Here is a 19,185-nt window from a genome sequence, read left to right as displayed (position 1 = left end):
ATTGTTTTAAGGTAATTAATGAGAGTTTAAAGAAATCTCGATTTTTATTCTTATATATTATTTTTTTTAGAATTATCCCTCTCGGTAATTTGCGGTGATTTATTGTCATTCGCACTCCCCTAATAAACAATTAGCTCAACAATGTAAACACTTAGGAAGGACGTGAATGTCGATGGAGAATGCAGACTCCGTGGGGGATTTAGGGTACTATAATATCAAGTCCCGGGAGAGAGACCTCCCGAATGATGGAGAAGGCTAGGATAGCGAAACTCCCTTCGAGGGACGCGTGAGTGGGAAAAATGAAAAAGTGAAAAATTGCGCGCAAGACAGAATAAATGAAAGCAGTTTCTCCCCCTTTTTTTTGCATTCTACATCCGCGTCTCAACTGGCGAAGAATAAAATACGACCCCCGCGACAGTATAATTCAGCAGCAGAAGCCCAGCGAACATAAGAAATTCACATCATTTTCATTCTGAGAAATAAGAAAATAAAAATAAATTATTTCGAAAGGAACTATTTTATACAGTAGAACCTCGGTTCTCGAACAAATCAGTTCTCAAAATAAAATTCGGTTTTCGAAAATAATTTATCTTAGTATATATAAATTACCATTAAAAAAGTTTAAATATAAATATAAAAGTTCGGTTTTCGAATAACCTTTAGAAACGAATTTTCACAACCGAGATTTCAATGTATTTTCATCAATCCACTACATTATTTATGCAATTTCTTGTGTTATACAGTTTATTGTATTTAAGTTATAAACAAATATGTTTTTAAGTTAAATATGAAAAATGATTAAAGTCATTTTTTGTAATGACATTGAGAATGGAATAGAATAAATAAAATCCACCTTATTTATGTTGATAAAAGTTAGAAGTTGGGGGAGCGTAATAAGTGTCCTTTATCAGGATGATGTATGTACGAGCGCGGTTGCGATCATCCGGGCAACTTTACAATCAATCAACCCCCTACACGGCGCGCAGCATTTCGTCCCTGCGAGAGGGATGATTAATGACAATGGAGCCGACAACATCGCCTCCCGCTGACGGAAATACCAACAACTGGAAACCGGAAACCCAAACGAAACACCCAACCCAGCGACGCTCCGGCACACAATGACATGTTTTATTGACGTTTATCATTTGAACTCGTTTTATTATATTTTCCAGTATGTTCAATTTGGGTGCTCTCACCAAAACATCTAGCGTTTTACTAAATGATGACGAAGGTTACATAGAGGTACACGACATTCGCTTCACACCAAAATGCATAGTCTTCAGGAATCCGTACGAAGGTAAAAAGTTTGAGAGCAGTTTAATCCTACAGAACGTTGGAAGGAAGCCCGTTTTTATTAGGATCATCGCACCTACATCCTCGGTAATACAAGTAAAACAATTCCCGAAATGCATTTTAAAGCTCGCTTTATAGGCTATTAAAATAAAGACACTTAGGAATGGCACGTATTTAGCTCCCGGTATGAGTATTAAAAGGATTGTAAAATACACGGCAGTTATGGCCACCATTACAAGAGCCTGCATTATACCAATCCACATAGACAAACATTATTTTAGCTACAATATCAAAGTGTACAATATGCAAACATTTCATTCCTAACTGTAGTAATCATTTATTTATTTATCAGGCAATTAGCAGCTGTTATATTAGAAACTATACCGAGACTCATAGATTTCGGGTGCATAGACGCAGGTCCCACTACATCAAAAAAGAAATTACTACTAATCAATAGAGGCGTGAAAGCAACGAAATTTGTAGTAGATCTTGGATCGAACGATTTAAATATTATAGTCGAACCTATGCGAGGGATTTTAACGGTAAAGCCACCTGAAAGTTTTATATTAACATTCCATTCAACTGTATTTAGAGTCGGAGTCAGGTGTTATTCCACATAGAGCTGAACGCGATGAAAGAGGGTCAATACCAAACTGAATTTTGGATCATTTCCGAAGTGCCACTCTGTATAAAAGTGTTCGTAAATGTCGTATTTGGTAAAATCGAAGCTATACATAAATTCGCAATGAGACAATTCACTTTTATTCATTTCCCTAACACGTATTACGGTTTGAACAGTGTAAAAACCATGATTTTGAAAAATAACAGTTACATTGGAACTATGTTCTGTGTCACCGCTGAAAAAGAGGGAGAAGATTTCGTAAGATTTTTCAATATTAATTACTGTTCAAGTTAACTAGTGTTATTTTTAGCACGTTGAAGATATTATGAAAGAAGATTCCGATTACAGCTTCTTCAATATCGTTCCATTCAGCGGCAGACTTCCACCACGCGACGTGAGAGCGTTTTTCTTCATCTTCTCTCCAAAGTTACTCATAAAGTCCCAAAGTTGTGTTATTATGGCCATGATTAAAATCAACAAATTGTACTGCAAAGATTTAGATTTAACATTATACGAAGGTAATTTATATAACTATTAAAAACATATACTTTTAACATGTAAATTGTATACATTTCAGATGAGCTATTGTTCGATGAACCTGAAAAGCGACTTTCGAATTCACTGAGGTTAGAATCCAATGCTTCTCTAATACAGCAGCAAAATGGTACATATTAAATTTTACAAATATCTAAGATAATGATGTATTGAACACTACAGAAATACCTCAAATGGAAAATAACGATGATGATCCCGAAGACTTGGTGGATATAAATAAACCAGTCACATTCTTTGAAAATCATGTGCGTATTTTATTGCACGGGGAAGTCGAAGAAGTTTCAGTCTCAATTGTACCTGATGAAATTCAACTTTCTGATTTAGTCGTCAAGCAACAAGAAAATCGAGTCGTTCAGCTAACTAACAACTCACAAAATCTTCCGATTTACTGCAGATACCGAAAGTGCGCTTTTGTTGATATTGAACCAAAATTGATTATGCTGAAACCTTTAGAGAAAAAAGATTTGTTGGTCGTTATTACAGCTAGATCATCCGGTACAGTGAAACTGACCGTACGCTTCGATTTACTTTATTACGATTATCCTAATTTGGATAAAGAATTAAAAATAATCGGAGAAGTCTCGTTCAGCCTATTAATTGAAAACACAGTTGCAGAAATGAGTGTTTATCCGTGATTATTCATCTTATTTGTAATTATTATAACTTTAAATATATTTATTATAGCGGGAGATGCACCATAAAAGATGCTTGCATACCGAGGTTGGGTAATAACGGTGAATACGAGCTTACGAGCAAAGGTATCAAAGTTAAAGAGGAACTGAAGGATTACTTCAGGAAATTTATTAGGAATTACGCCGAAAAAATGCGAAAAACTTTACTAGTACCTGTTTCTAATTTCGAAGATTACGAAATATCAAAAGCAGCATATCGGTGTACTAAATTTACGATTAAAACTATACCAGAAATTGTGGGGAGTGAGTTCATTCCGTTGACTCCCTTTCAAATGTTTAATATCAAAATTAAACCCAGAAATATGATAGTTGAAAACGTATTGTAATTTAGTTAGTTATATCACGATTAATTAATTTTATTAAAATTTCAGGTTGTGGCCAAATCGAGATTTATGCGAAGTATGAAAATAATCAATAATAATATATTTCCGGTGAGGGCATTTTTGAAACCGCATAAAACACACAACTTCGTATTTCCGTACGGTTGTCGTAAGGAAATTAGTGCATTTGGAGAAGAGGATGTGTTTTATGAATGTCTTACGGAGAACACCACTATTCAAAATCATATTCTCGATGTTATCATCAACGAAAACCATGTTTATGAAACATCCATTTCTGTTAAGCTTGTACCAAAAGTCTTGCATTTCAGCTTTAAGGATGCAGTATTTCAAGAGGACGAACCGCCTTACAAGTATCTTGAGATTTACAATAACGTGAACACAGACATTTACTTCGAATGGGATATTTTGGCTGATTTAAGTGCAGAACCGCTCAAGGGTTTAGTTCGTCCTGGAAGAGCCTTAACGTGCTTGATTTATTACGATATTGCCAATTGTTCTGTTAATAATTACGAATTGCTAATGAAGATGGACAACAAGAGGAGTCAAACTTTCCGGTTTATTTTGGATAAACTAAAGTATGAAGTAACATTCGTCGATGAAATAGATTTCGGCGATGTGGGCATTAACGTGAATTCTCAGAGAAAAGCAGTTTTGAATAATAACAGTTTTGAGCCTTTGTCATTCGAGACAAATATAGATGATTTTGTAGATGGTATGAAAGTGTATCCAAGGGATGGAATAATAGAACCTAAATCCAAAAAGATATTCATTTTTCAATTGTTGCGACATGCCGCAGGACCTTTCGAAAGTAAAATGATCATTAACGTAGCCAACACCACATTACTTTCGGTGACAATTAAAGGGAACGTTGTCCTTCCAAAAGTACAATTCAACCCGGAAATCATCAGATTTAAGAAAATGTCTGCGAGTTCCTTCGACGTAAAATGTTTGAGCGTTAAAAACATATCGAACATAACTATTCTCTTTGAATTCGAGCCGGAGAGAATTCCCGAAATGAACTTCACTGAAAGAGACTCGCATATTTTTATCACCGATGAGGAATATTATTTGGAACCGGGTGAAGAGAAGAAATTCACCATTCACTATTATCCTACCTACGCTTTGGTAACATCCTTTATGGCTCCTGTATTAGTAAACAAACTCAATTACTCTAAACTACCAAATTTTAAATTGTACACATCAGTGATGACGCACAAATTATTTACTAAAACATGGAAATACGAATTTTTCTACTTTCCACATTACGAAAGCTACTCAAAGTTGACACAGAAAATTCGAATATCAAATCCTTCAAAATCTCTTTTAAAGATTTGTATTAGATTTGATCAGTTGAAGGAGCCGTTCAGCTTAGAACACTTAGAAGGCGGTCTTTGTACCAAGTACGAATGTTCTATTGTAGTTGAATTGGAAGCAGACACGCAGGTAATCTTCTTAGCTCATTTTAGACCGCAAACTCCAGGATTCTACGATATAAGACTACCAGTATACGTAAAAGACGACTTTTCCGAAGACATGCACAATTATTTTTACTTTAAAGGCATGTATCCGTCGGCCGAAATCAAGTCCAATTACGAATCGATTTATTTTGGAATGTTGCCACTGAACTTCCAAATTATGACAAATGTGGAATTGAATCTGCATTACCACAATCCAGATTGCGACTTGAAAATTGTCAGCACCGACATTAATATGCAAATTCAGAGCGGAGAATTGGTAATGAATGAGACGGTCGTGAAACATCGTTTTCAGATTTACTACTTGGCCCACGAAACACATAACATAGATACACAGCTACAAATCTACTGCAAATGCGGCGCATATAAAACAATTAAATGCACTGGAAGCACTGAGAATTGCTTTATAACTAATTTTGCTTGTTGCAAGTATTTTGAGGAAGAATTGAAGCAACCGATAGATACTATCTTTCATATGTCACAATTAAACGTATTTAATGTAAATCAGCATTCATCAATATTAATTTTATAATACTTTTTTTGTAGGCCGAATCTAAATCATCTTTAGGATCTTACTTTGTTTTAAATACCACGGAAAAGATTAAAAGCTACGAATATTTGCATGGACTTTGCTTTCCAACAACGCCTGGACCATTCTTGAATTACATGAACTCTGCGGTGAAGGCTGTTGAGCAATGGCTTTATGAACAAGGTTTCTATGGTACTGTATATTACAAAGTACCAGATACCATAAGCATCTTTGAAATAACTGAAGACAAACAGTTTATGGGAAAAACCAAGAGGTTTGCTAAAATTGGAAAAAGCATTATGTTGCCATACTTTGCATTATTAAAAAATATTTGTGGAAACATAATTAGCAAATATTTTAAACTGGAGTAAGTTATTTACCTAAGCTACAATTAATTCTTTATCATTTCATTATGTAGATTGAATGAACAGGAAAATGTGGTTCTGCAAGTTTACAAAGTATACCAACAATTAATTGATTTCCTTCATAAAATACAAGCGTTTGTAAACCATATTACTCCTGAATTCTTGTTAAGTTATGATGATTACGTGGATTACATGTCCGAGATAGGAAAGAAGCCAATAACATACACAAAATTTTATCAACAATCCAAGCAGTTTTGGCTCGACCTTTTGCTACAAACTTACAAGGTGTTTGTTTATAAAAGATTGCTATCCACGAATCCGAATTTATCCACATACACGTCGACGTGCAAAATAGACGTTTGCTCCAGTTTATACATTTTCACTGAAAACATCGTTCCGATAAACGAAGCCATTTACAGCGATCAAGGTGCGATGATTCTCAATTGGCTTAACAAACATTTTCGAGAGCAAAAGTACTTCTTAGCTTCGGAGACGTTCGGAAATGATACTTACGATGAAGCCATTTTAGATAGAAAGAATGTACAAAATTTTAGCTCCGACTTGTGTGATGGTTTAGCGTTTTGCGCTGTAACTGTTGCATTGTGTCCATATTTAATCAATCATCTGAAGGGAATATACGTACCTCCGATGTGCAATGAAGAGTATTTGCACAACGCCTGTTTACTCATCAAAGTGTGGAAGATGATGAATTCTAGTTACACAATCATGCCTAAAGATATTACACAACCGAACGATATACAAATGATCATGTTTTGTGCTTATCTTTACGAATTCTTAATCCGACTTAAACCAAAGGAAACTATACATCTGAGCGCAAACTTGTCGGACTCAGTAAGCGAAAGCATTAGCATAGGTAACGATAATTGCCATGCCATAATTTACAAAATCGTATTTTTTGATAACCAAGATGATTCGTTCACACTCGAGAATAACACAATAACGATTCCCCCAAACGCAGTGCGAAAATTAAAGATAACTTACCATGCAAAGTTTGTGAAGAAGCTGAAATCAACGATGGTTTTATGCGGAGAAATGTATGGTAATAAATTTACTCACGGAAAGGCTTTCTATCTTCAGGGAACTCCACTATTTACCAACCCTTCTATTGAGTTGACCGCATCATCTCGCGTTTACGAAATCAAAGAAATTTCCATTGAATTCCAAGCTCCGTACCATGAACCAGCTGTTTACGAAATCTACTTCACCATGAACGAACCCAAGGAAATTGAAAATCTGCAATTGGTTTCTTATAAACAAATACTGAATTTCAATTCGTTGCCGAGGGTCCAGATCGAGCATGGTACTTGCGAAGCAAATGAGGAAGGAATAATTTCCATCACAGCTACAGTTTGTTCGGTTACTAAGAACAATAGAGATGTATGGGTATTTGCAAAGAACTCTACAGTCGGCGATTTTATGGTTCTGCTGCACATCGAGGCTATGCCCTCTAAGGAATTCACAAAGATATGCCTAAATTTACCTCAGAATTTTAACGAATTGCCGTGCAACTGCAAAATACCTAGTGTCAATAACAGCTGTCCAAGAAATGTGATTTTGAAGATACCTTCGAGAAACGCCGCACTTTGGAAGGCGGTTATGGGACAACTACTTCGAAATCCCGATGAAGATGAGCAACGCTTTTGGACCACTTACCAAAGTTGGATAATTGTATTTAAAAATTCATAATATAATACAGTGTAATGTTTCAGAATCTCCGATTGGTCAACACGTTATAAAGAGGATTTTGATGGATTACAAGAAGTTTGTTACCATGGATACGGCATATATTTTCAATGCAAGCATAGAGTACGCAGTTCGTGTAAAAAGCGATGATGTTATAGCACAGGAATCATTGGTCATAGCGAACACTACGAAATTATTGGATACTACAGATTTGACTCTTCATATTACTGGAGACGCTAAACCATTTAAGTTTGTGCTGGAATCATTGGATAGAAAGGAACTTCGACAGTACCGTGTATGGTTGGATTTCCACAATAAAATGTTTTGATAAACTAAAAAATGTGATACAAAATATAAATAAATTTTTATAAAGTAATAAAAATGAGAACACTGATTACCGATTTAAACTTTCTAGATTTGTTTTTTTTTACTCTATTTAATCACTACAACATGAAGCTTCGCCAAACACAATTGATGAATTTATTGAATGTGTTCAAGATGCATTTAATAAATTAGAGAGAAATACTCGTAATAACGTTTTTAAAACATTACAAACGTGTATGGAATCAATTATGCTAACAGGAGGAGGAAATTCCAATAAATTTACTCATATAAATAAGGTAATACTTCGTCGTGAGGGTCGATTAACTGAAATGTATACTCTAATTATTTGTATTTAGTTATATTGTGTTAATAAAATTAATTTAATATTTTTTATATTTAATTTTAGTTTTATTTCATTTTTTTCACAAATGTATACCATATTTTCGGACAGAGGAAGTATTATTAACAATAATTATAAAGTAATTCAGGTTATTCGTACAAATATGACTTGAATAGAAACACGTGTAATGACATAGAAAACAAGCAATTGAGAGCAAAGCAGAAAAAAAAAAGAAAGTTTAATTAGCCAAGAAAACAAAAATAAAAGAAACGTAAATAAAAATGTATTTGTTATGTACATATAAAAATAGTAAAACAATGTAATATACATGCTGAACTAGATCAAATCAAAACTATGATTTGCGGTTTTACTTTTTGGTGAAAACAAAAAAAAATCGATAAATGTAGGAAGTAAATTCAATTTTTGCTGCATTCTGAATTATTTGTGCACAAAAAAAAAATCAAGGATTTATTTTCGACTAAACGCAGACATCTTAAACGGTTACGCTTAAGTTGACCAAATGAAGGGCATTCGAGCGGGGAGAAAATGAGGAGGAAAAAAAAATGTTGGACTGACGCTGTGAAAAATGGTAAATAAAATCCACATCCGTGGATATTTAAATGTGAAGTGGTGTATTGCGGCAGTACCATTGTTGCACAGACCGCGAACCACTAGAAACGCGTTTTAGCTTCGAATTTTTCGCGTGGAAAATAAGGAAATTTTGTGAGTTTCGATATGGATAGCACTGAGTTCAGGGAGTTCGGAAAAGCTGCCGTCGATTTTATTGCTGATTACTTCGATACAATCAGAGACAGGTATTTCATGATTACTAAATTGATTTATTTTTTAAATTATTTTGAATGCTCTTGATTAGAACTATCTCACATATAGTTTTTTTTTAAGAAAATATCCATTAAGAAAATAACCATTAAATTAGAATTTTTTTTGAGCAAAAATTGAAATTTTATGAATATTAACTATTTATGATACCGTTAATAATTTAATAATATATTTTAAATATACATATAGTACATAAGTACGTTTTATGAAATACTTGAGCAATTTCGTAGATAATTTACTTATAATAACCAACATAAAAAAACTCATCAAATTCATAGAAGTTTGCGGTAAAGTTAGATATAATCGCAGTAATAAAAATACTTCAACAATTAAGTATACCACAAACAAATAATTATACCATGATTATGTAAAATAAAAATAGAGGTTTAAATAAACCGCACATCAATAATCGTACATGTTAAATTAACAAATACTCAGTATTAATACAAAATTTTGTAAGTTGATTGTAAACTACAACTTTTATTCTTGATCATTAAATGATTTTTAAATAAATTTATATGAATTACTTTATTACAAAAAAATTTCGTCACTCTCAAATGTTTTTATTATCTAAAAAAACTTGTTTAATATCTATTGTTTCTATAAATAAGAAATTTTAAATATACTTTAAATTGATTTTATTTAAACTGTTTATAAGAATTCACAATATTGTGTAAGTCGCTCTTTCTCATGTCTATCTAATTACTTTTTGTCAGATAATAACTAGTTTTTTTTGTATCCTTATTTATCAGAAACTAAGCAAACATTTACAAATTAATAATTTTATAATAATTTATTAAGTAATGGTGCTACTCGTTTATTTCTCTTAAAATTATATCTATCTAAATTGATTATTTTGAAAACTAAAGCAATTGTATTTTCACTAAATGTACTTCAGTCAAATGATAATTACATAAATCAACGAAATTGTAAATACAATTTTTAATTGTATTCAGTTTGTTAGACAATAACTTTAATTAATTGACAGTTTTATGATTAATTAATAAATATTTTTATTAAGTACCTTAACTGATTAGATTTTATGTAAAATATCTAACGTTCAGTTTATTCTTTAAGAAAGTGAGCCTATTCAAGGTATAAGGACATTCAAAGTCAAGTTCCACACGAAGGTTAATTGTGCAAACTTTCATCTACTTATTCACAACAACTTTCAACGTGAAGAAAAACGATTCACATAAGAATTCCGTTTTTTCTCTTTGTCTCTCATTCTTTTCTCTCTTGGTTATTAAGGCACTTTTAATAATTACGAAGACAATTATATAAAAGTTCTCCCAGCAAATGCATACGGAATAATTCAAATAAGCTAATGAATATTTACGTCTTGGTTGAAAAATAAATCTAGCTGGAATCAATTGTGCAATTGCAAACAACAGTAAAAGTAGATTATCTGTTACAATGTCAAGGTAATAATATTTTTGCAGGGATGTGCTGCCGTCTATTAAGCCAGGATATTTGAGGCCCCTCGTTCAGTCAGAGGTGCCGCAGCAGGGTGAAAAATGGCAGGATATTCTGAAAGATATGGATAGGGTTATCCTCCCTGGAATCACGCACTGGCATTCACCAAACTTTCATGCCTACTATCCAACGGCCAATTCGTATCCAGCTATAGTTGGCGAAATGATGAGCGCCGGTTTGGGTGTCGTTGGATTTAATTGGGTAAACAAATGAATCTACAAAAAAAAACTTTTAAAAAAACTCAGGAGAACATATTAATGTTGAAATAATTATAATAGATCGCCAGTCCGGCTTGCACCGAACTGGAAGTTGTGATGATGGACTGGCTGGGAAAATTGCTCGAATTGCCGAAGGAATTTCTAAATGAATCAGAAGGACCAGGTGGAGGTGTTATACAAGTATGTTTATTTATAATTATAGTATCATGTTTTCTTTAATTTGTTTTATGTTCACTTTTTTAGGGTTCTGCTAGTGAAGCGACTCTGATTGGTTTACTTGCTGCAAAAGAACGAGTTGTTCGAAGATTGATGGCCGGAAATTCAAATATGACAGAATCTGAGATTAAAGGGAAACTAGTTGCGTATAGTTCGGATCAATCTAATTCTTCTGTAGAAAAGGCTGGTCTCATCGGTTCCATGATTATGAGGTTGTTGCCGTCCGACGATAAGGGTAGGTTAACAGGTAAAATACTGACAGAAGCAATTGAAAAGGATAAAAAATCTGGATTGATTCCGTGCTACGTGATCGCCACTTTGGGTACAACCCCGACTTGCGCTTTCGATGATTTACAAGAACTTGGTACAATTTGCAATGAAGGGGATATCTGGATGCATGTGGATGCAGCTTACGCAGGAGCAGCGTTCACTTGCCCAGAATATCGTTACTTGATGAAAGGCGTAGAAATGGCAGAATCATTCAACTTCAACCCGCACAAATGGTTGCTGGTCAACTTCGATTGCTCCGCACTTTGGGTGAAAAATGCTAAATACTTGGTAGAGGCATTCAACGTGGAACGCATCTATCTCCAACATAAGCACACCGGAGTTGCCCCAGATTACCTCCACTGGCAAATCCCGTTGGGCCGAAAGTTCAGGTCCCTGAAAATCTGGTTCACAATGCGCACGTATGGTGTCGAGGGAATCCAAAAACACATCCGCGGTCACATCGAACTCGCCAAGTACTTTGAGAGTCTCGTTAAACAGGACGAACGCTTCGAGGTGACCACCTCCAGCTTAGGTCTCGTCTGCTTCAGACTGCACGGCGACAATAATCTGACGCAATTGCTACACGACAAGCTCAACAATAACAAAAAGATATTCACCGTTCCGTGCAAGTTCCGTAACAAATTCGTCATCAGGTTCGTAATCACCAGCAGATTGACCGAACATAGCGACATCGATTTTGCCTGGAAGGAGATCACCAGCTTGACGGAACAAATAGTTTCCTCTCCGTGCCTTTCCAAACAGAAGATCTCGCACATCCAAGAAATGAATAGCTGCGAAAAGGTCAATGGGCGCGTTGAAAAATCTAAATAGTTTTAGTAGAAACTGTAGATGTAGTTGTAAATAAAAGGTCCATAGTTTTTTTAGTACAATTAATGTTTTATTTATGCTACATAACAAATAAATTATCGTTCTTTCACCCTCGAAGCTAAATAATAACAATTTTAAAATAACAAAAAAGAACTTTCTTCGTACTTTCTATTATTTTGCAACCTTAATTTTCAAGGTCAGTCATAATTCGAAGAAGCAATTTCTTTTAATTTATAATATAGTATTTATATTTCTTTGCTTTAAGAAATTAACAGCTCAAAAGAAAGTTAAATAAACAATCGCATTATTTAACTTTCTTTTGAGCTGATAATTTCTTAAAGCAAAGCATCATGATAATAATTGTAACAATAGCATATTTCAATAATATTGATAATATTTAAAATAAGTAAAATAAGTTAAACACTGAGACACAAATATTATTATTTTTTAGATTAAAACAAATTAAATTCTTACAAAAATATTTATCTAATGAAATGCCGGTAGTTAACTATATAAAGTTTTCTCATCATTATTTTAATTTTCTTCTCATTAAAATGTAATATTATATAAATTACAAAATTATGCTCTATAGAAAATGTTTCCGGAAAATAGTTTATTGCAAAATGTATTAAGTTTGATGAGCTATTGTTGGAAGTATAAGTAATGTTTGCGAAAGAAAGAGTGCGGAAATGAGTTGCGAAGCAGTGACGGATTATCGCAAAGACACAGGAAGCGCGCGTATGAGGCCTCTTAAATCAAGGGACCTCAAATTTTAAAATGACCCACGACAACCTAAAGCTGCCCTTCAAAAACAATACTTCCGTCATCATTTTTGAACTAAAACAAAATTTGAATTGGAAATATTTAGTCATGAGGCCTCTCAAGTGCTTAATCCAACACTGCGCAAAAGAGACAGAGAGTAAGTATTTAAGACGAAGTACATAGAATATTCGAAGTATATTCATTTTATGTTCAGACGCAATGGATGTAAATGAATTTCGTGAATTCGCAAAGGCCACCATCGACTACATCGCCGACTACCATGAGAATATTAGAGACAAGTGAGTTTAATCCCATTATATTACTTTAATTTGGTGGGCAGCAATTAGCAAGTGATTGATTTTATAGGCAAGTCCTTCCGGACATTAGTCCCGGATATATAAAGGACAAAGTACCATCGGATCCACCCAAAGAGGGTGAACATTGGGGGAACTTATTGAAAGACGTGAACGACGTTATCCTGCCTGGATTAACGCACTGGCAGTCGCCGAATTTCTACGCCTACTACCCCGCATCCTATTCATTCCCATCCGTCGTCGGAGACTTACTTAGCACCGGTCTCGGATGTGTGGGACTCAATTGGGCAAGTACATTATTTTCATTACACATACCTAACATTTAATCTGAACTAAATAAATTGAAACCAAATGAATTAAAGACTTGTACGTTAATTACTAATGAATTATATCAGAAAACTGTTTTCATCGCTATTATCTGCAGTCCAGACGTGATATAATTAATCAGAAAACTATGTTAATAATTATTTGTTGTCTAGACACATTACCTAATCTAATGAATAAAACAAACAGATTACAGGACCCGCAATCACCGAATTAGAAGTGGTCATGATGGACTGGCTTGGAAAAATGCTTGATATTCCACTTGCATTTTTAAATTGCTCCGAAGGACCTGGCGGTGGTATAATTAAAGTAATTCTAAATATATTTATACCTATTTGAGTTTTATTATAATAATTAGACAAAACTATATCATTTTTTACTGATGCGATAATCTAATATATACAATGATTTCTTAGGGTACAGCAAGTGAAGCAACTTTGGTATGTCTTTTGGCAGCCAAAGATAAAACCGTAAGGCGTGTAAAAACACTGCGACCAGATCTATGTGATTCAGATATCAAAGGTAAATTAGTGGCATATAGTTCAGATCATTCTAATTCTTCTATTGAGAAGGCAGGATTGATTGGTTCAGTACCAATGCGTCTGTTACTCAGTGATGATGAAGGAAGACTCAATCCACAATTTTTGAAAGAAGCTATAGAACAAGACTTGAAACTAGGTTTATTCCCGTGTTACGTAGTTGCTACCTTAGGTACAACAGGCACTTGTAGTTTCGATAATCTACAAGAAATAGGACCAATTTGCGAAGAATTCAACGTGTGGTTACACGTGGATGCGGCCTATGCTGGAGCTGCATTCGTTTGTCCTGAATATAGATACTTAAAAAATGGATTAGAATACGCAGAATCATTCAATTTTAACGCTCATAAATTTATGTTAATAAACTTTGATTGCTCTATTTTATGGGTGAAAAATGCTTTCAATCTCATTAATGCTTTCACAGTAGAAAGACCATACCTTAAACACGAATATGATTCTGCTCCTGAATATATGCATTGGCAAATACCGCTAGGAAGAAGGTTCAGAGCTTTAAAACTATGGTTCATGATACGAACGTATGGTGTAGAAGGTATCAGGAAATATATTAGAAAGCAGACGGGATTAATAAATTATTTCTCTGAAATTCTGAAAAAGGATTCAAGGTTTGAAGTGTGCTGCAAAAATTTAGCGCTGCTATGTTTTAGAGTGAGGGGAGATGACAACCTGACGAAAATGCTTTTGAATAAGCTTTACGAAAGGAAACAAATTTACGTAATCAGTTATACTTACAAGAAGAACACGGTGATAAGATTTTCAATAAATAGCAATGAATGCTCTGAAGCGGATTTGCACTTTGCATACACCGAAATATCCAATCAAGTCGACGATATATTAAATAAAAATTTTATTGTAATCACAAAGGAGGTGAACTTCAAGATTGAATTTGATAAATCCATGGAATTGGAGAATATTCATTAGTTTTTCTAAATAATATATGTATCTGTAAAATAAATAAACAATAAATATTTTTCATTCTGACGAATCATGTTTTCCGTGAGACATAACAAATTCGCATTTTTTGACATTTTTATCTTTCAAAATGATAAATTCAGATGAGTACGTTTCGATCTAATTTATTGGCAAAATGATTTTCGGGGGAAGATTAAATTCATCTATTCGCTGTTTGAAAATATGCAGGTAAGACAATGTGCATTTCAAATAATCCCATTATTTCCCATCGCAGACGAAATTTGATCATTACCATTAACTCAAAGAATTCTTTGTCAAAATTTGGAGTTTTTTTAAATTCAATCGAAATCCAATGCAAATTGTTACATGAAAGAAATTGCTAGTAAAAAGAGAATATGTAGTCTCATATTAACAAACTTGCAGAAAATATTTGATATTACAATACATAAAAAGTGCACATAAATTTATTTAAATTAATAGTAATACTATGCATTTTAATAATTACTAAAGGTTAGTGTTAAGTTTTCCATTTATAAGAAAATTATACTTTCATTTTTATATCCTTTTTATTAATAATGGTTTACAAATAAACAAATAGTTAATGAATGATCCTTTGGGAAAAATAAAAATGTTTGTATTTTTATTTATGGTAAAACATATCTGTTTCAATAGATTTTATAAATTAATGAAATAAACAATAAGTTTACATTAATCAATCTAAATTAAAATTAAATTTATGATAAATAATGGATTTTTCTTTGTCATTTGCGACATTCATCTGTATAAATATACTATTAATTATGTATTTGTTTTAGAAAATTTTTGTCGCCACTGCAATGTAATGTAAGAAAAAATCAAGGTTGCTTAATGAGCGGTGGTGGATGTAAACCACCCACGACATTAGAGGTATGCACCATTTCCGACTCAATGGTAGATCCTTGCAAACCTGAACCAGCGATTGTAATTGTGGGTGGAGGCATAGCTGGTTTGTCTGCAGCGCAACGTTTGAATCAATGCGGCATCAGTAATTTTATGGTACTGGAAGCTACAGATAGGTACGTTGCGCCGTCTGTTGGCTACTGGACGAAATTTATACTTTGTACTTCTGTAGGCCCGGTGGCAGGATTCACTCCTGCTGGCTAGGGGACGTCATCGCAGAAATGGGAGCGCAATATATACAGGGTGGTTGTCCTGCAAATCCTATTTACAATTTGGCCTGCCAGGAGGGGCTGTTGGCGCCTCCGCTGAAGAGACCCGATCCGACAAGAGGAATTTATTATACGAGCGACGGAAGAGCGGTCGATATGCCCGTTAGTATAACGGCGTATCACACTTTCAAACAAATTGAGCAGGAGGCGGGAATGTTGTTTGGAATGGGCATTGGCAAAGAACACGGATCCTTGATGAACTTTTTCAGTATGCGAATACAGCAGGAACTGCAGAATTTCTCTGAAGACCAAAGATACGATGCTTCTCGTGTCCTATATGGCTTGACAAATTCACTGAGGGCGCGTTGCGGTGACGATCTGAGTGTTGTTAGCGCAGATAACTTTGGGAGCTACATTAATATTCCTGGTGGGAATCTTAGAATTCCCCTTGGGTTTGTGGGTGTTTTGGCTCCGTTACTGCGCGAACTTCCCGATTGCACTTTGAAGTTCTCCAAACCTGTGGCTACTATTAAATGGGGCGCAGTTCAAGAGCGTTCAGGTGGACCAAGAGCCAAAGTTATATGCTGCGACGGCGAAGAATACTGCGCTGATTATGTGCTGGTCACAGTGTCTTTGGGTGTATTGAAAAACCACGCGGATAAATTATTCTGTCCGGCATTACCAGCGGAAAAGATGGAAGCTATAAACAATTTGGGCTATGGTCACGTAAACAAGATATTTTTGGATTACGCTAAGCCTTTCTGGGTGTGGTCTGAGGGAGGGATTAAATTTGCTTGGTCTGCAGACGAATTGAACAATCGGTGCGACTGGACACGAGGAATAAGTTCGATTGAGGAGGTCGAAGGCAGTAAGCATGTATTGTGCGCTTTCATATCTGGACCGGAAGCAGCAAAGATGGAGCAAGCAAGCGACGAGGAAGTGGCCGAAGGGGTGACCAGAGTCTTGAGACAGTTCACCGGCGATGCTTCTTTGCCGTTCCCGAATTCCATACTTCGTTCTAAATGGGCCAGCAATCCATACTTTTGCGGATCATACAGTTATATTGGAGTCAGTTCATCCGTTGGACATCAGTGTGATTTGTCTTGTCCTTTGCCTGGACCCTGTGAGCCTGTGCCACCCATCTTATTGTTCGCCGGGGAAGCGACGTGTGCTGGACACTATTCAACCGTTCATGGTGCAAGATTGAGCGGTATTAGGGAAGCGGAAAGGATTATTCAACTAACTAAAAAACACGGAGGTCCACCTCCAAAGTAAATTTCACATTTATTGTTACACATTAAGTTTTTCTCTATCTCATTGTTACGACTATTACACTATACAACAATAAATAATATAACAACTAAATACACACATTTATCTCTCAATTATATAAGATGAGACTAGAGTAAAGTAATTTATTGGCTAAGAACTTCGTTGGCCACTACTTTGATTTCGTTCCAAGATAATTCAATATCTGCAGTTTCGGTGTATCTAGAGCAAATAGCAAGTCGCAAGAAGTACACGTCATTAATCTTCGATGGCACCAAATGAATGACGCCTCTGGCATTGATATTCTTTAGCAGATTTTCGCTAATTTCGTTCTTTCCTCTCAAACGGAAGCACACCAAGCCCATAATAACTTCTTCAGTAATTTCAAAGCGATCGTCCTTCCTCACAAGAGATTCAAAATGGTGCGCCAATGCAACGTGCTTCCTAATGAAGGTCTGCAAATTTTCAATACCGTACAACCGGAGAACAAACCAAAGCTTCAACGAACGGAACCTTCTGCCCAGTTGGATCTGCCAATGACGGTAATCCGGCGCTGAACCCTGCTGGTCGTGTTGCAGATACAGAGGATCAACGTTGAAAGCATTCACCAGCCAACTGGGATCCTTCAGCCACATGGCTGAACAATCAAAGTTCACCAACAACCATTTGTGCGGGTTGAAATTAAAGGAATCGGCACGCTCGATGCCCTTCATCAGATATCTAAATTCGGGACAGATGAAAGCGGAACCAGCATATGCAGCATCAACATGCAACCAAACGTTATTGGCATTGCAGACCGGACCAATTTCATCTAAATTATCAAAAGTGCACGACGAAGTTGTACCCAATGTTGCAACCACCTGAAAATTTCATCATCATTAACATGAAATATTTATGAAGCATTTGCATCCCGTTATATACAAATTCCTTGACGCAAAAGGTTAATTCAATTTTCTATTTTAAATATCTTTTAAAGCCTTGATTTCAATACCAAGGCCATATAACATAGAGTACGCACTAAACAAGATACGTACGTAAAATGGGATAAGGCCAGCTTCAATGTCTTCCTTGATGGCTTGTTCCACCGTCTCACCGCGCAGTCTGTTGCTGCTATCTGGCTTCAATGATTTTAAAGTTACTCCACCCAACAAGCCAGCCCTTTCTACAGAGGAATGACTTTGACCTTCGAGAAAAAAAGAAACGTGTTTTAATTGTCGTTCTTTTTCATTTCATCCGAAAAAACTTACTCGAACTGTATGCCACTAATTTAGAGATGATGTCGGAATCTTTCCATTCGGGATGCGCCTGCTTGGCAAGAGAGATGGCGCGTGCCTTAGCACCGAGAAGGGCAACTAAAGTGGCCTCACTAGCAGTTCCTTGAATCACGCCACCCCCTTTGCCACCCGAACAAGCCAAAAACTCCTTCGGCAAATCCAGCATTTTACCAAGCCAATCCAACATAACCACTTCCAATTCCGTACAAGCCGGACTGGCAATCTGTAATGATGCATAAATCGTTGTAGTCACAGCTAGTTAATTCACAATAAGCATAACGTGCGGCATCATCGAGACAAAAGGACCCGAGTTAATTCACCGTGAAGCGCAATTTCCCCTGCAATCGTCAAAGGACTCTCGCAGGAAATTGCTGCCGCTTTAAGAAGATGTTCGATAATTAAAATGTAAGTTGAATACCCAAGAGAATCCGATGCAGGCTATCGCTCCGCTCAATATGTCTGCAACGATTGCTGGATATGAATTGGCCGTGGGGAAATACGCATGAAATCTCGGAGAATGCCAATGCGTTACCTAAC

General features: G+C 35.4%; 5 protein-coding genes across 5 annotated transcripts in view; 4 read left to right on the top strand and 1 right to left on the bottom strand.

Moving 5' to 3' along the window:
* Nucleotides 1-827: 827 nt before the first annotated feature.
* LOC108562889 lies at nucleotides 828-7,904 on the top strand. Its single transcript, XM_017921387.1, has 11 exons — nucleotides 828-1,589; nucleotides 1,646-1,835; nucleotides 1,886-2,173; nucleotides 2,226-2,433; nucleotides 2,493-2,579; nucleotides 2,633-3,101; nucleotides 3,155-3,479; nucleotides 3,534-5,468; nucleotides 5,525-5,874; nucleotides 5,926-7,550; nucleotides 7,603-7,904. The coding sequence occupies exons 1-11, from the start codon at nucleotides 1,516-1,518 to the stop codon at nucleotides 7,902-7,904; spliced, it is 5,853 nt and encodes a 1,950-aa protein (XP_017776876.1). The 5' UTR covers nucleotides 828-1,515.
* A 968-nt stretch (nucleotides 7,905-8,872) lies between these two features.
* On the top strand, nucleotides 8,873-12,150 carry LOC108562894 (aromatic-L-amino-acid decarboxylase-like). The gene is made up of 4 exons (XM_017921391.1): nucleotides 8,873-9,055; nucleotides 10,523-10,757; nucleotides 10,835-10,954; nucleotides 11,018-12,150. Exons 1-4 carry the CDS (start codon nucleotides 8,976-8,978, stop codon nucleotides 12,089-12,091), a joined length of 1,509 nt encoding a protein of 502 aa, XP_017776880.1. The 5' UTR covers nucleotides 8,873-8,975; the 3' UTR covers nucleotides 12,092-12,150.
* Nucleotides 12,151-12,972: 822 nt separating this feature from the next.
* LOC108562888 (alpha-methyldopa hypersensitive protein-like) lies at nucleotides 12,973-14,966 on the top strand. Its single transcript, XM_017921386.1, has 5 exons — nucleotides 12,973-13,007; nucleotides 13,065-13,149; nucleotides 13,217-13,451; nucleotides 13,678-13,797; nucleotides 13,905-14,966. Exons 2-5 carry the CDS (start codon nucleotides 13,070-13,072, stop codon nucleotides 14,964-14,966), a joined length of 1,497 nt encoding a protein of 498 aa, XP_017776875.1. The 5' UTR covers nucleotides 12,973-13,007; nucleotides 13,065-13,069.
* Nucleotides 14,967-15,863: 897 nt separating this feature from the next.
* Nucleotides 15,864-17,380, top strand: LOC108562895 (peroxisomal N(1)-acetyl-spermine/spermidine oxidase). Its single transcript, XM_017921392.1, has 2 exons — nucleotides 15,864-16,012; nucleotides 16,069-17,380. The coding sequence occupies exons 1-2, from the start codon at nucleotides 15,885-15,887 to the stop codon at nucleotides 17,378-17,380; spliced, it is 1,440 nt and encodes a 479-aa protein (XP_017776881.1). The 5' UTR covers nucleotides 15,864-15,884.
* LOC108562887 (aromatic-L-amino-acid decarboxylase) overlaps nucleotides 17,378-19,185 on the bottom strand; it is a 3,947-nt gene continuing 2,139 nt past the window's right edge. Inside the window, exons 4-7 of the mRNA XM_017921385.1 lie at nucleotides 19,067-19,180; nucleotides 18,622-18,871; nucleotides 18,409-18,557; nucleotides 17,378-18,234 (exon numbers count right to left, since the gene is read on the bottom strand). Coding sequence (XP_017776874.1) covers nucleotides 17,521-18,234; nucleotides 18,409-18,557; nucleotides 18,622-18,871; nucleotides 19,067-19,180 — 1,227 coding nt within the window. The 3' untranslated portion in view covers nucleotides 17,378-17,520. The remainder of the gene's footprint in view (nucleotides 18,235-18,408; nucleotides 18,558-18,621; nucleotides 18,872-19,066; nucleotides 19,181-19,185) is intronic.

This window comes from Nicrophorus vespilloides, unplaced genomic scaffold (genome assembly GCF_001412225.1).
Source record: "Nicrophorus vespilloides isolate i.1.1-1 unplaced genomic scaffold, Nicve_v1.0, whole genome shotgun sequence".
Taxonomy (NCBI): Eukaryota; Metazoa; Arthropoda; class Insecta; order Coleoptera; family Silphidae; genus Nicrophorus; species Nicrophorus vespilloides.
This window is presented reverse-complemented; position numbering and strand designations above follow the sequence as displayed.